The sequence below is a fragment of the Mustela nivalis genome, assembly GCF_964662115.1.
Source record: "Mustela nivalis genome assembly, contig: HAP1_SCAFFOLD_2582, whole genome shotgun sequence".
Classification (NCBI taxonomy): Eukaryota; Metazoa; Chordata; class Mammalia; order Carnivora; family Mustelidae; genus Mustela; species Mustela nivalis.
In genome coordinates, this window is record NW_028134083.1 from 39194 (window position 1) to 55446 (window position 16253).

The 16253-nt window shown below is 45.9% G+C and overlaps 1 protein-coding gene across 1 annotated transcript; it reads right to left on the reverse strand.

Moving 5' to 3' along the window:
* Positions 1 to 352: 352 nt before the first annotated feature.
* Positions 353 to 16026, reverse strand: LOC309858483 (receptor-type tyrosine-protein phosphatase mu-like). Its single transcript, XM_082751163.1, has 3 exons — positions 15831 to 16026; positions 9229 to 9364; positions 353 to 1104 (listed from the first exon to the last, which is right to left on the reverse strand). Exons 1-3 carry the CDS (start codon positions 15941 to 15943, stop codon positions 1051 to 1053), a joined length of 303 nt encoding a protein of 100 aa, XP_082607289.1. The 5' UTR covers positions 15944 to 16026; the 3' UTR covers positions 353 to 1050.
* Positions 16027 to 16253: the final 227 nt, after the last annotated feature.

Consider the following 16253-nt stretch of genomic DNA (forward strand, 5'->3'; position numbering starts at 1 on the left):
GCATCGGCCCAGTGCACTCTGAAACAGTATACCCACCAGGTTAGGGGGCGGGCGGCTCTGGGGCTTGGGTTTCCTCAGACCCAGAGAGGCTCCCAGTATGGGCCAGGATTTCTCACTGACAGATGTTCTCTCTCAAAAATCCCAACCCTATCTTCTCCAGGCCAGCAGACCCCAACTGTCTGCCAGGGGCCTGCGGTGACCGGAGCTGCCCCCATCACCGGGGCGCTGGGACACCAGGAATACAGCAAGACTGATCATGGGTCTATATTTATTGAGAAAGAGTTCACACAAGGTCATGTTGTACAATCAATCATTTCCTGCGCTTCATAAAAACGATTGTCACTCACTGTGCTTCACAAAAATTTCTTTTAATGAATAAATAATTTGATGAAATCAAAAATATTTACAATATAAACAAAGGGAAAAGCTTTGGATCTGTGAATCTGATCATCGAGCTTTGCATTTTTTTGAACTGACTTCTTCCCAAGCTTTTCCCTTGGAAACAATACAAATCTGATAAAAACAACAACTCATACAACATATCTTTGTTCATTATATGTTTATCTGTTAGTCTTGGAAAGGTACATAAGCTTATATTATGCAACATGTTAAAATACAAATATTAACTAAAATAATATATTATCATAATGCTAGGTAGCATTCTCCACAAAACAAAAATGTACACTCAGCCGTAACAATAACAAAGGTTCACGGGCCACAAAATAATACCCCAAAGGTACAAATTCCTTCATAAGAATATAATTGTGCTCTTCAGTTTACCAGATGTCTACGCTGCTCTAACAAGCTGACGCCTAGGAGGACAGGATTGGACGACTCTGCTGTGTGTGTGTTTTTCCGTCAGGCAGCAGCATTGCTGGGAATTGGGCAGTGCAAAGCAGTTTTAGAAACGCTTTCTTGGGCTCTTAAAAAGAGCCAATTATGCAAAGCAAAATAAGCATATTGAGAAGTCTTCATCTCATTGACACAAATACCACAGAAGGTCTTGGCTTTGTGGGACGGAAGGGTTGGTGTGCAGAGCTCTTCAGGCTATCAGCCAGAATTCAAGTATTCCAGAGCCACCTCGTAGCAGAACTTGTACTGATCCTGGAAAGCAGAAGGGCAAAGATGTCAGCTCTGTGACAGCCAAAGACTGGCGCCATTCAAGCCATTATGCCAGATTAGGATTCTAATCAGAAGAAATCAAACTGAGAAGGATTTGAATGAGCAACGCAAGTCCCGGTTGTGAACCACAGACCTATCCGCTGTCTGCAGACCTTTCCCGCAAGGCCTGATGAAGGGTATTTTGACATCTACCTTCACTAGAATTCTTGGAAAGTTCTGGAAAACTGGAACCCATATATAGGTTTGTCCACATGTATACGTTTACCTGTACATCAACATCCTGAAACAAAATATGGGGAAATCAAGAGGTAGGGGAAAAAATGAAGTCTGGGGGAAAAAACTTTGCGACCTGCTCAGATAAGGACCCCCACAAATAAATGTGTCATTTCTGGCCCAACTACATGCTTGATTTTCAGTCAGCAGGATGTCTTCCACTTTATGAGAATTTATCAAGCACCTCTTAAATACCAAACACCTTAACCTGGTCCCTGACTTTGAGAAGTCTGTGGTCCAGTGAGGAGGCTGAGACCAGTACCCAATTATAACACATGGCATGGAGCTGAACAGGGCCTGGGAATGGTCCCCTGACATGGGTGCAGTGGGGAAGAGAGCAGAACTTCCTAGGAGGACCTTCGAGGAAGTAGCAGGTAACTTGACCCCTAACCTAATGGGGGATAGAACAGGCATTCCAGGTGGAGGAACTGGATAAGGAAAGGCCCAGAGGGGAAGTGTTGGATGTCCTCTGGGAGCCACCTACAGTTGTTAATCAGACAGTAAAGGAATTTTTCTTGAGCACAGCTTTCTCCGATCATGGACCTTGACCATGGCCTACATGAGGTCCTGGCCCAGCTGGGGTCTTGGCTGTTAGGAGACAGCATTCTGCCCCTGTTTGTGTGGCCTGCCACTGGATGCTCACCTGGGAGGAGTCTCTGAGCCAAGAGAGGGACAGAGCAGTTGAGGATGTTTTCCTTGCCACCTGGCAGCAGCCCAGCAGCTGGGACAGAGGCGCTCAGCATCTGGAAGGCTCTCTTCCCATCTCCGTAAGAGATACGCTTTCACAAGGTGTCTCAATACCCAACACAACGGCCTCAACCAAGGAAATGGAGCTCTTAATTTTGGGTTTGCCAAATTAATTAAAACTAAATTTCCATTTTTGGGGATACGTGCCTCTTAATTAACTGGTCATTGCAGTTTTCTGGTCTTCACCTACATTTTCTTCTCTATATGCCCCACTAGTCCAACCTATGTATTTGAAGACAAGAGCCATACTTTATCCCTTTGTGTGTGATACACCAGTCTTTAGTGTGGAACCTGACGTACAGCTGGGGGTGTCAAACGTCAACTGTATATGTAAATGACGACAAAATAAGGGTTTAGCAGCATTTGATTCAACCCAATAAACATGGAAGGCCAGAGACTGGGGAGTTTAAGATGCAGCTTTAGTCCTTCAGGAGTTTACCATCTAGATGGGAATATGGGAAGCCAACAGACCATCTCAACATACTAGATTAAAATGTCAGTAGCAGTAGCACCCACCAGGAGGGCTAAGATAAAAAAAGACAGATAATAACAAGTGTTGGTGAGGACAAGGAGAACTTGGTGGGAATGCGAAAGGTGCAGCCACTTTGGAAGGTCCTCGGGCAGGGCCTCAACAGGTTAAACAGAAGAGTTAGTTACCCATGACCCAGCAGTTCCACTCCTAGGTGTACACCCAAGACATCTGAACATATGTCTACACCAAGCCTTCTGATTTGTATTTCAGTACCTGATACTTTTATTTTCAAAATACTTAAAACCATTGTCATGTCAAAATTTCAAAAGACCATGTGGTCAGATCGACGGGCTGACATATTTGCTATGAAGGGGTTAACCCTGTTCTGAATCCTTCACAGAGACAATGTTTTTCATGGAAATCTGAGAGATCCAATTACTTACTGCACAGACACAGGTTTGCATATACCTGATTGCGCAATTTCAGAGCCTACTATGAACCATCCTTTTAACAGAAGATCATGCACAGTTAGAGCATCACATAGCTGCTGGCCTCGGGCCACAGCCACAAAAGGATTTTGGGCCTTGCTGCCAAGGGGCTACTGTGTTGAAAATCACTGAAGCTGCCTTGTCCCCGGCATGATTACAATTTTGGAAATGAATTCACCATCATCTCATCCCTTCCTGAGCAAACTGTCAATCCCAATAGATTCTGTGATGACCGGTTTCTGAATCAGAAAAATAAAGGGAGTGAGAAGGAAGACCATCAATTTTTGTGTACCCTCCCCCGAGCACCTCAGGAAATGCCTGAAATCCTCCTGCACTGCAAACTGTTACCCTTGATCACCAGGTTCAGGCCTGTCTTCTGCATTTTCCTCTCTTAGCTCGCTTGCTTTTCGGTGGTGTAATTAAGCCACACGAGCTATCCCTGTGCTTTGGGGGGGGAAAAAAAAAAGAACATTTCTGCCTCCGTCCCAAGTTCTCCTGACTTGGGCAACATTAGTTGGCTCTGGGCATGAAAAAGTTGCCATGAGGAGGGCTTATCTTTGGGCAGGACTGGAACCAGGGTGGCCGGCTGCTCCCCCTCCCAAGCTCCCGACGCCCCCTCACTGCAGCCTCACTTCCTGTTCTCCTGAAGAAGGAGAAAGTGAACTCTGAAGACACACCTACAAGTGAGGTTCTGTATTAAAGGCTTCCCCCCATCCCCGTTCACTCAGTGAACACCACGAGGCCTGCAAGTGGCTCTGGGAAGCTCCTGAAGGGCTCAATGTGTGCCCGTGTCAGCCCAAGCTGCCTTGTGGCTGAGGAACTCGGGGCCCTGCAGTCCCTCTAGACACTTCCAACATCTGCTCGGGACTCAGAGAGCAGTCCGCATGGCTCACCCAGGGCGGTTCTGCTTTCCCTGACACACTTGCTTTGTGAGCCTAAAACAACTTTCACAATTTCATCTGGATCCTGTGCTGACGGGTCCCGCAGTGTGGAAAAAGCCTTTTGACTGATGCCCCTGCGCGGAGGGTCACGTGGCCCCCAGGGTGCCAATCATCACGGGGAGGGGGGTGCTGTCTGCTTTGAAGTTCCCAGGCTGTCCAGCCAAGGAGACCCCTCGAGGAGACAGCAGTGCGTCTCTGACGACAGACAGAATGGGTCATGACTTTCTTTCATCTCTGACTTTAAAAATGGAGGGAGGACGTTCTTCCCTCCGAGGCTCACGCACACTTTGTGCCTGGTTCCCTAGTGAGACTCCCCCCATGTGGAGCCTCAGCTTCCCCATGTTCCCAGAGCAGCAAGAGGCCGCTCAGGACGGGCAACAGTCCGGGTGTGCTGTCGCGTGGCAGCTCTCTATGGGGCTCTCCTCACAGTCAGGGGCGCCGCTGGTGCTGAGGGGATAGGCAGGCCCCGACTGGAGGATGGCAGAGTCTGGGGGCGGAGGAGGGCACAGAGCTTTCAAGGAGATTCCTTCCTTCAGAGTGCAGGAAGGCTAACCGCGGGGTCACTCGAGAGTGGCTGCTTCTCCAGGGGTGGCAAGGCCAGGCCCAAAGGACCAGGAATGTCCTCAAGGGTCTCCAGAGATGGGCAACACTGGGTCTCTCTGACTCCCCATCTGGGTCTATGGCCCATGCGCCAAAACTCGCACACACCCATACCCATGCCTACTCCCTTATCCACCCCTACACGTGAGCTTGTACACATGCACTCACATACACATGCCCACCCCCACCCCTATTCGTGCATACACACCCACACCTCCCCAAACATCCACTCTTACACATGTACACACGAACCCCCCCCCCACCCCTACATGCACACACACCCCAACCCACACAGGTATAGACGAGATCGGGCGCATTCGGGGTAGTCGCCCACATGTGTACATACCCCCCCTGCCCCCCCAGCTCCTGCCCCACCTCCTTTCAAATAGCCTGTATGTTTCAAGTTCACGATGACTTCTGGAGGGGCAGCTCATACCCATGGGTTAGTGGAGTCATTGTGTTATCCCCAGGAGAGGGAGAAGCGCAGGCCCCACGCTCCGTGCCAGTTTGAAGGGAGCACCTTGCACTGAGTATTACTTCAGCGAACTGAAGGGGCAAGCGGGGGCTGCGTGTGAGTAGCCAGCTCCCAGTTACAGATATGGGAAGACACTGACAGAGGGCTGGGTCTGAGTAGGAAGGATGGAGGGTTAGAGGTGGGGAGGTGGGTTCGGATGAGGAAAGGGATGGCCTGTTCACCCTGCTCAGCCACGTTCTCACCCACAGCCCATTGAACCCTCTGGTCTTGGGCTCTGTCTGCCCTATTTGGTCTAGGGCACGGCCTGGGCCTCGGTGTTTGTGACAGCACCTCAGGGGATTCTAATGCCTAGATGCCTAGAAAGCACATTTTGTTCAGTTGTCTACATCAGAGAAATATAGAACCACAGAAGAATTCTCAAATGTTCATCCTTTTAAATCTTGTAATTGGTTAGTCCATATTGTTAGGGTCATCAAAATATACTGCGTATCATCCTAGGCACTGTGGACATACAAATAATATGTAGTTTCTACTAAGGAAATTTAAACAAAATTAAAGCTGTATTTCTCAAAATTTCTAATATATAACAATATGGCCCAAGTTTTTAATTTAAACAACAATCAGTAAAAAAAAAAAAAAGAAGGTCAAATATGTTGGGAGATGATTTCAGACTCCCAGCTCCAGATGGGGCCCTGAGGTTCTTAACCCCACCACACATTACAATCACCTGGGGTGCTTTTAACATCCGGCTGTCGTGGCCAGATCAGCCCAGTAATGATTTCTAGGGTGGGCCCTGGGCTCAGGATTCTGTAAGGCTTTCATTACAAAAAAATAAAAAAAATTAAAAAAAATGCTAATTTGTAGAAACAAATTAAATGGTGGTCACCAGGAGCCAGGGGTGGGACATTGAGGTGGTGTTGGTCAAGGGTACAAATTTTCAGCTGTAAGGGGTTCTGGGGATCAACGTACAGCACGGTGACTAGAGTGAGTGATAGAGTGCTGTACACTTGAAAGAGGCTGAGAATAGATCTTAAGCATTCTCACCACAGACACACATGGGCCAAGTAGGTTACCCAAATGGGGTGACGGCTGTGTTAAGTATCTTGATCTTGGTAACCACCGTAAAGTGTGCATGCATGTCGAATCTCATCATGGGGGTTGGAATTCTCCCACCTCCCAGGGGGATAATATGTTTCTTGGGGAAAGATCTGTTCCCCCAAAGGCTGTTTCTCTGTTAAAACAGAGCCCTGGGGAAAAAAAAAATAAATAAAACAGAGCTCTGGAAACTTCCAAAGCCCAGTACGGACAAAAGTGAGAAAGGAGATGTTGAAGCAGCCCATTTCAAAGCTCAGGCAATGGGGCCTCCATCTGACTCTAACCAGGCAGGTAGGGGGTAGGAGGGAACCTCCTCCGATGGAGCATAGTTTGTGGGACACAGGCCTGTACCCCCTACACCCCACTCCCTCTGCCTCCCCAGCTGGTCAGCACAGAAGTGCTTTCCAGGACTTTCTGGAACACATTTCATATTCTGAGACGCAGCTCGGAAGGCTCAGTACTCTGAGCTTTTCAGCTTCTGAGCTCGGGAGAGACTCCGGTCTCAGTCTTTTATGCCCAATGAAGTCGTACTGGGTTTTATCACCCTGACCTGAATTAATTAGTTCCTTCAACCAACATACATATATGTGACTGCTTAAACTAATAGAATTTGCACTTGTAAGCAAAAACAGACAATTAACATGGGTCCTTATTTTAGTTCTGGAAGCTTCAAGCCTGCTGAAAAGAGCCTTGTGACATTTTTCCCCCCTTCAGTCACCAGATTTTACCTCGTATTTCACTAACAGGCACTGTAACAAATTTATCAGACATTCTTCCAGGAAATTGAAAAGTTTTTTTTTTTTTTAATTTTCAACACTGAGCTTATCCTTAAACTGGTACTGACCCTCAGAAATTTGGGCATCCAAAGGTCCTTTTTGTCTATTAGAATAACACCTTGTCACAAAAATGCCTAAATTATCATAGAAGAGTGGACTCCTTCCTTGTCCAAGCACCTCCATGTCCATTCACTTCACAAAGAATCACCTCCGTCCTTTAGTTTGCACCACTGATTTGGAAAAAGCCACATTGTTTCTGTGCATAAAAACTCGTGAGTGATGAAAGCTGCAGCCAGAGCCATTAGCGGAAAGGCCTGGAAGGGTCTATTACTAATGACCTGCTTAATTGAGGCTCCACTGAGAGAGAAATGATATATATATATATTTTTCATCAAGGTCAGCTTTGCCCAAGTACCAAAGTTTGGAAGCTACACATCTGTCCCTGAGTCCCAGGAGTTAAATGGCAATGAAGTCAGAGCATTTTAATTTAGGCATTTGCTTCCATCTTTTGCCCAACTTCTTATCTGTTTTAAACTCAGGCTGCTTCTGAGAGCTCAGCTGCCCTATCTCACCTGCCCCCAGCCCAGAAGACGGAGTATTCCCTGGTGGTACAAGTCTTCAAAATTCATGGGTGGTCGCAGGGGGTGAGACAGTTCTCTGCCTCCGGAGGGGCAGGACTACTGAAGCCCACACATGGGACACGCCAGCCAGCCTTTCAGCTCATCCACAGGAAATCCGTGCCTCCGTAAAAGGCACTGAGCGTGTGGCCTGGGACGTATTAAGCACCATGTAAATGTGAGCTGCTTGCTGCCTCCTCCTGTTCCTCACCCAATCAGATCGTCTACACCTGCCAGCTGCAGGATGCTTTGCGGACTCCCGCACTCTCAAGAACCACTTTCTCTCCTTTGCATTTTCCAGAACACTTTCACATCTATTGTCTCACAGGATCAGCTCAATAAGCCAACGTTATCCCTGGCTTACATGACTCAGGCTCAGGAAAGCTAAGTGGTTGGCCCGAGAAGACTTCCATTGCCAAGTTCATTTGTCTGAGGTCACTTGACTTGAATGAGTAGCAGAGCTGAGATGAGAATTTGGGTTTTCCTGGGCCTCCCCTAGGGGAGGGAGGAGAGGGAAGCAGTCTGGGGAGCACGGTTCTTTCTCACAGAAGCCAGGGTGCTAACTGCTGATGGTTTTGGGAGTTGGTACCTAGCCACACAGGTAACACTTTCCCTAAGTCCGTGGGCAGCACAGTACTTCTGCAAAACAGAACAGCCCACCAGGCAGCACAGAAGTACCTGGGGGAAGCAGATGCCCTGGGAAAGTGACGTGTGTGGAAGAGAACGTGTCCGAGGAGTGGGTCAGCATCGGCAACCACATTACCCAGTGTGGGGTACGGCTGGGGTGACTGGGACCACAGCCCCTTCCTCAGCTTTAGTTCAAATCTCCACTCTCTCTTTAGTCCCTTGTCTTATATTTTAAATTTGAGGCCCCCCGCTGCAGGGCCATGGGCTGGGGCACGCAGGCTTTCCAGGCGTGGCGTGGGCACCAGTCATGTCTTCCTCCCTCTCCACCCCAGGCCACTCTCCCAACCTTAGGATCCATCCCACTGTTTCCTTCAGATCCTTCTTCCACTAGCAGAGAAGTACAAACACCTGATCTGAAAAGCTTCCTTCTTTAAGCTATTCTATTCGAAAGTCGCAGTGGTTGGCATTTTAATAGCTGCACACAAGAAAGAGATTTCCAGAAATACTCTAAGAAAATCACTGCACGTAGTTCTTTGTTTCTCGGCTCTGTCCTCATCTCAGATACGGCCACCAGAACTAAACGCAATATTCTGGATGTCAAACTCAAATTCACAGCTTTGATAAATATTAGGTGATTAAGCTATTTATAAAATCTATAATTTGAAAATCTGGCATTTCGTGTGCTGTGATTATTCCTTCCCCGCGAAGACTAAGTGCTTAGCCACACGGAAGGCACTGCCAGGAACGGAAATGAATAAGGATGTTCACTTGTGAGTTTCAACTCTTTCTACCTTGCCAGTGTGTGGAGTTAAGTCTCCCTGTGAAAAGCCAAGTGAGAGAGGAAGAGGGAGAAAAAGCTCTCACAAGGAAAGCGATTCTATTATGTTCCTGAAAAGGAAGTCTCAACCCATCCCCCCCGTGAATCAGTGGCCCTGCCATCTATGCCAGCTAGGCGGGAAAATGCCCCGTGCTGCAGGACAGGGTGGGGGGCCTACCAGGAGGTCCACCATGTTGGGCTTGTTGTTCCTCAGTGTCTTCACAGCGTGGAAGACGTCCACCGTCCTCTGGTGCCGGAGCATCTCACAGACAATGCTGATGGCGCAGAATGTCCCACTGCGGCCTCCCCCATTCCTGTGGGAAGAGAAATCAGATGGTCGTACTTGTCCTCATGCTGCCTCCTGACCTACCACCGGAGCCGTGGACAACAGGTCACGGAGAGGGCCTCAGAGGCCAAGGAAACGCTCCCCCCGGGGCTGATTCTTTCAATGAAAACAAATGGTGTTAATGAGCTTTCCTGCTGGGCCTGACTGGTCTGTTCTGCTCTCTTAGCTTTGTCTACGCTCTGGCTTATATAATCTGATACAGCATCCTCTTGGTTTTTATTCAATGGGCCTACTTCAGAAAATTTCCGGTGAACAAAGAGCTTATCTAGTATCTGCTACCAAAACCGGCAATGAGTGCTGGTTACGTTCCAAGATGGACTTGGCCTTCAAAAAAAATCGGGGTGCCTGGGTGGCTCAGTGGGTTAAGCCTCTGCCTTTGGCTCAGGTCTTGATCCCAGGGTCCTGGAATCGAGTCCGGCATTGGGCTCTCTGCTCAGCAGGGAGCCTGCTTCCCTTCCACTCTCTCTGCCTGCCTCTCTGCCTACTTGTGATCTCTGTCAAACAGATAAATAAAATCTTAAAAAAATCCATTAGTGTTTCATTAATTATCTCTAAAACATAAGGGCTCTTTCTGAATGAAACTTTCCATTTTGAACTCATTTTAGAGGTACGGAATCATGGCAAACACAAGCATGGCGAGCTCCATGGCATACCTTCCCTCATGTGAACACCTCACAGTCATAGAAAGTGCTGGGAACCAGGAAATTAACCCTGGTGCAATTCTTTTAACTAAACTACAGGCCTTAGTCGAATGTCACCAGCCAAATGTCACCAATGTCCTTTTTCTGGTCTAGGATCCAATCGCAGACCCTGCTTTGCACTGATTTGTCTTAGCTTCTTAGTCTCCTTTGTCTGTGACAGGTCCTCAGGCTTTCCTTGTTCTTCCTGACCTTGACACCTCTGAAGAGTACTGCTTAGTTATTTTGTAGAATACAAAATACAGAATGGAGATGTGGAAAGTAGCCATGGTCCCATCCACAATTCGAGAGGTCATTACAAAATACAAATTGCAGAATGTCCATTCATTTGGGTTTTTCTCATGCTTTCTCACGATTGGGAATGAGGTTATGCATCTTGGCATAACCAAGAAAACCACAGAAGGACTGTCCGTCCCTCCAGCAGTTCAGGATGCTAAATCATCTTACTGCTGGTGATGTTGACCTTCATCACTTTTTAAGATGGCGCCTTGCAGATTTTTTTTTTTCACTGTGTAGTTATCTTCTCTTTGTAGTTATTATCTTGGGAGAGACACTTTGGAATTCTGCAAATATCTTCTCTCCTCAAAGTTTCACCTACCAGTTTTAGGATCTATAAGTGGATTCGGTCTTAACAGAATCTGTCTGAATTCTAAACGGAATCTGAATTCTGTTGCAACAACGATCACTGTGCTGTTTGACCGATTGATTTTCTACCTCCCTCTCTCCCTCAACATCCTATTGTAAGAGAGAGCTGTTTCTTCTCTGCTAATTGACTAATTTAGTTGCTTACTTCTTTTATCTTACTATTTATTTATGTCAGTTTAGACTTATACATGGTAATTTTGTTCGATGAGCTAAAATCCAATAGTATCAATATTTATTTTGTTGCTGGAATTGTTCTGGCTTTGGCCATTGGGAGCGCCCTCAGACCTCCATTCTTTTCTGAGTACTTCCATACTTTCTGGAACTACAAGGTGTTCCAGACTCATCTTGTATCTTCCCTGCACCAGTTCTGTGATCAACCATTTCTCAAGGAGCTAGGGACTTAAAACAAACAAACAAACAAAAATAAAACCAAACACAATATAATTATTACATCTAAAATAAATATTACCTTATCAATAAATCGGATTTCTAGTTACCGTTCCAATTTCCCAGATTGTTTCCGACATTTCTTTACAGTTGCTTTTTTCAAATCCACATCTGTGCAAAGTGCACACATTGCAATTGATTGACATGCCTTACAAGTTTATTTTAATCTATAGGTTCTTCTTTGCTCTTTTTTTCTTGGCGATTTAGTTGTTGAGGAAATGGGGTCCTCTTTCCTGGAGACACTGGAGACAGCCCCACGTACTGGGTTGCTCTCATTCACTGCATTTCTGTGAATCATTGAACATGTTTCTCTCTCATCCTCATTTCCTAGATATATTGGGAGTTTGCTCTGCGGCTTCATAAGTATTACATGTATTTTAAGACAAGGACACCTTACAAATAACTTTCACTAGGAAGCGGGCACACAAAATATCAATTTGTTCTTGTTTGGTGATTTTGAGATTGATTATTGTGCTAGAATGCCGGCTTGATCAGTTCATTATTAAGTCCCAAATCAGTTTTTTAAATAAAGTATAACAGAGCCAAAATTAAGTCCACAAATGGTAAATATAAAGCTCAGTTAATTTCCAAATGCATACGCCACATAACCCCTACCGAGATCAAGACGCAGACCATGATTAGCCCCCCAGACCTCCCTCAGACTTCTTCCTTGTCAATACCATCGATAACTCAAAGATGATCCCTTTTCTCATTTTTGGCTTTATAAATTTTTTTGGTGTGTTTTGGAATTTTGTATAAATGGAACCATCCAGTACATATTCTTTTGCCTCTGGCTTATTCCACTTACTATTATCTGTGTGAGAATCACTCCCGTTGTATCCGTGGCTTGTTCTTTTACATTTCTCAGAATAATCCCATGGAATGGATATACTACTGTATAACTTACTTATCTACCAGCTGAGGAGTATTTGGGCTTTCTCGTTTTCAGTATTATGAGTAAACCCACTATAAAAATGTCTCCTGGTGCATAGATGATTCACTTCTGTAGTCATGTACCTGGGGTGGGAAGAGCTCAGAGAATACCTGTATATTTAGCACTCAGCATGGCTGTCAAACAGATCCAAAATGGCAGCACCATATTTACTTCCTGCCAGCAGGGTATGGCAGTTTTGGTTACTCTGCAGCCTCACCAACACTTGGTATTTTCATTTTTTTGTTGTTGTTATTGTTTTTTGGCTTTTAAATTTCACCCATTCTAGTGAGTGTGCAGGGGGCATGTGATCCTGGTTTCAGTGTATATTATCCTAAAAATGAATAATGCTGAGCACCTTTTCTGTATTTATGGGCTACGTGCATCTTGTTTAAAAATTGAAGTTCTTTCAAGTCTATTGCTCAAACAATTGGGTCGATCTTTTCTTATTGGCTTGCAGTGGGTAGGCATTCTGGCCATGAGTCCCTTGTCAGAGGCACATATCACAAAACTCTTTGCCCATTCTCCGTCTTGCTTTTTCACTCTCCTTGGTGTCTTTGGATGAACAGAAGTGCTTAACTTTAATGAAATCCAATTTTTCAATATTTTCTTTTGCGGCCAGTGTTCTGTCTTGGGTGACATCATCTTTGGTTACCTCATGGTCATGAAGATTTTCTCTTGGAAGCTTCATTGTTTTGCTTTTCACATTTGGGCCCATGATCCATCTGGAAAGGATTTCTGCATGCAGCATGAGGAGAGAGACCAGGTACCTGGGCTGTCTTTTCCTGCCGCCTGGCCCTGCAGGAGGTGTGTTGCTATGGGTCTTTGTTGTAAATCAGGTGACCCTGAGGTGTGGTTCCATCCCTGGATTTTCTCTTCCACTCCATTAGCCTACTTTCTGTCTTTGCACTGATACCACACTGCTCTCCCCCCACCAAATTTTCACCTGATGCTTTCAGCAGCTGCTGATGCCCACTGTCTATGTCCATTATCTTCATCAAGGGCTGCAAAATGGTGATCTCTTACTTCTATCCATTTCTTCTGGCTTTATGAGCTGGAAGATGTATAAAGAAAAAAAACCCCTATTTGCTCGCAGTGAGTGTGCATGTGGCTCAAGGAACCATTCCATTTAGTCTCAGGCAGGAACTGCTCTGCCCACAACCATTAGGTGGCGCTATGCTATGCTGAATATAACGTTCTTCCCTCAGAAATGAACAGCAGAGAGCTTTCGTGGTTCGATGCATTCTTTCCTGGCCTATATTGGAGGATACTAATTCAACCTAACTTTGTTTCTCACAACTAAAATACCTTCCATTTAGATTTATAAATCTAAATGATAAACGCTTTTACCAGGCATGGGTCTCACACCCATCCTGACGCCAAGAGAGCAAGAGGCAGCCCCACGGGAAACACAGGGACTTCAGAATTGGAGAAAATGTTTCCCAAGGAAAAGTCAAGTTTCTCCTAGCAGAAGAGGGGTGGGGTGTTGGGCTGGCAAGAGGGCAGAAACAATGGATGCCCACCACCGTACACTACAGAGAATAGCCCACTGTAGACATCACGTGGAATGGCATTGTAATGACTTAGTTCTGGGGTCACAGCTGTGTCTTGAGAAACTGTAGTTGGTGGTTGGTTGTCTATGAGGTGCAGTGATTTAAGGGGTCTCTGTTTCTTCCCCTCAGGCCTGTCCTGGTGCCTCAATTTCCTCCACGGTAACCCAGTCCTTTAGCTTACAGCACTAGCCCTTGTTAGAAAGATACTAATCAGAAGCACCTGGGTGGCTCAGTGGGTTAAGCCGCTGCCTTAGGCTCAGGTCATGATCTCAGAGTCCTGGGATGGAGCCCTGAGTTGGGCTTTCTCCTCAGCAGGGAGCCTGCTTCCCTTCCTCTCTCTCTCTGCCTGCCTCTCTGCCTACTTGTGATCTCTCTCTGTCAAATAAATAAATAAATAAATAAATAAATCTTTAAAAAGAAAGAAAGAAAGAAAGAAAGAAAGAAAGAAAGAAAGAAAGAAAGAAAGAAAGAAAGAAACTAATCAAAGGGGTACCATGCATACATCACATTCCTAGTTCCAGATGCTGGCAGACTCCAGACAGAAAAAAAAGGGTATCTGCAGACTGTTTCTAGTTTTGTTTTGTTTTCAAAACACCTAACAGATAAAATATAGACCCTAAATAAAATGTCAACTTCCCTTGCTGGGACTGTATCAGTTCACACTGGTGACCCCCCTGGCTGTATTCTGATCAGAAGTTATATCTACACTTAGAGAAATAAAAATGGGGATGTGCACTGTTAATCTTCTTTGGCATTTTCTTGGCAGAGATGTCTTTAGTGAACTGGGTCTATGAGAAGGAAGGGACAGGCAGTCAGCGGGGGTTGAGGCTAAGTGTGAATGGGTTCATAAGACTCTTTTCAAGAGAATATCAGTATCTGTAGGTCAAGACACTGCCACCTTTTGACTCCTGGGAAGCAGGGCAGAGTTCTAGGATATCACAGACCCTCCTGGGCCCCCAGGGCGGGTGGCACAGTGTGAGCGACAGGCACCAAGGGGAGAAATTGAGGTCCCTCGGCAAGCTTACCATTCTAACTAGGGTTGTTCTGCCCAGAGTTAAATCTTATTTTCCCACCAATTTGGGAGAGAGCTCACTGTGTGCTAATGACACTCCACTGAAAAGAGACATAAGCTTATACTCGAAGTTTCCACAAATTCTCTAAATATCTTCCCTAACTGCCATGACTTTCTAATTGCTTGCTCCATTAAGCCAATCCCAGCTGGCTGATTAGCTACATATCATCAGCAGTGAGAAAATGCAGGTGAAAGTACTCTGAAAAGTCTGGCTGTCTGTATTCAGGGGTTCTCAACCTTGGCCGCACATTGAGATAATCTAGGAGTCTGAAAAAAACACGGATGTCTGGAGCCCATCTTCAGGGATTTTGATTTAATTGCTTTGGGTGTGGCCTGGGCACACTGTTTAGTTTTTGTTGTTGTGGTTTTAAAAAATCTCCCCAAATGACCCTCAGTGTGCAGCCACAATTGGAAATCATCGCTCTGGAGCAGAGATTTTCCCATTTGAGCGCCTTCTAGATTCTGGCCTATAAACCGCACTTTAGAAATACTGGTTCTCACCAAATCTTCCTATATATGGACATGCCCAGGCGAAAACCAAGACATAAACAAACACAATCTCTTAAAAGATAGTTCCTGTGAAAGATAGTTCCTTTGAAACTTCTAACATGATTTCTTACAGAATCAGCAACTAGTGTGGTCAAGATGCTCTCACTGGCTTTGCCAGACTGGAAGGGGGCCCAGATTTGCAGCATTTGCTGATGTAGGTGATGTAAAACTTCCACTGTGGATGATTTCAAGTTACTGACAGTTTAACAACCAGCTCAGGAAATTCCCCTAAACGTAACCCTGGGCTCTCAGGAGCTAGTAGGAGCCCAATGAACGCACTCAGGTTTTTTTTTTTTTTTTTTTTTTTTTTTTGGTGGGGGGAAGGACAATCCCAAGGTCAAGGCTTATTTTTTATAGCAGTGCTCTCCCACCTGAATGCAAAAAGTGCGTATCTTGTTTTCTGCAAAGCAAACCGAATCCTTAATAAGAACCTACTGATTCCTTTTCCATTCACAGAGAGACAAAGGGCAGTAAATCTGGGGGGACAGCAGAACACCAGTCTGGCCCTTCTGAGGTGCAGAGCTCCCCTTAGCACTTACAAGCAATGCACGACTGTGCGGCCTTCACCACCGTTGTATTCCTCCTGCCACTTGTCCACTTGGCGAATGAGCTTCAAGAAGGAGCGCTTGGACACTGGCGTGTCCCTGTACATGGGCCAGCCCAGGAACTGGAATTGCTGCACCACCCGATATCCATCTTGGGGCTGGAGGGAATCAGGCAGCAATCAAGGAGTGGAGAGAAAACAGGCATTGTTTACTGGTGGAATTCTAGCAGGCTGATCCTACCTGCTTGGACTTCTCAGCAAAGCAGGCCATTACTAAAGGACAGGCCTGCCTATAAATACCGAAACAAGCTTCCACTGGCCTGAAGAGTTACAAGTTTTAATCTGGAGCTGTTATTAAAACAAACAAACAAACAAACAAACCAGGGGTTTTACATGACAGGCCAGACAAATAAAAGTG

Excerpts from the sequence above, each read along its gene's own strand:
- LOC309858483 (XM_082751163.1), bottom strand. The coding sequence starts at position 15,943 with ATGTACAGGGACACGCCAGTGTCCAAGCGCTCCTTCTTGAAGCTCATT. Across the intron at positions 9,365-15,830 it reads CGCACAGTCGTGCATTGCTT|GAATGGGGGAGGCCGCAGTG; the intron begins GTAAGTGCTAAG and ends CTCTTCCCACAG. Across the intron at positions 1,105-9,228 it reads CCAACATGGTGGACCTCCTG|GATCAGTACAAGTTCTGCTA; the intron begins GTAGGCCCCCCA and ends TCTGCTTTCCAG.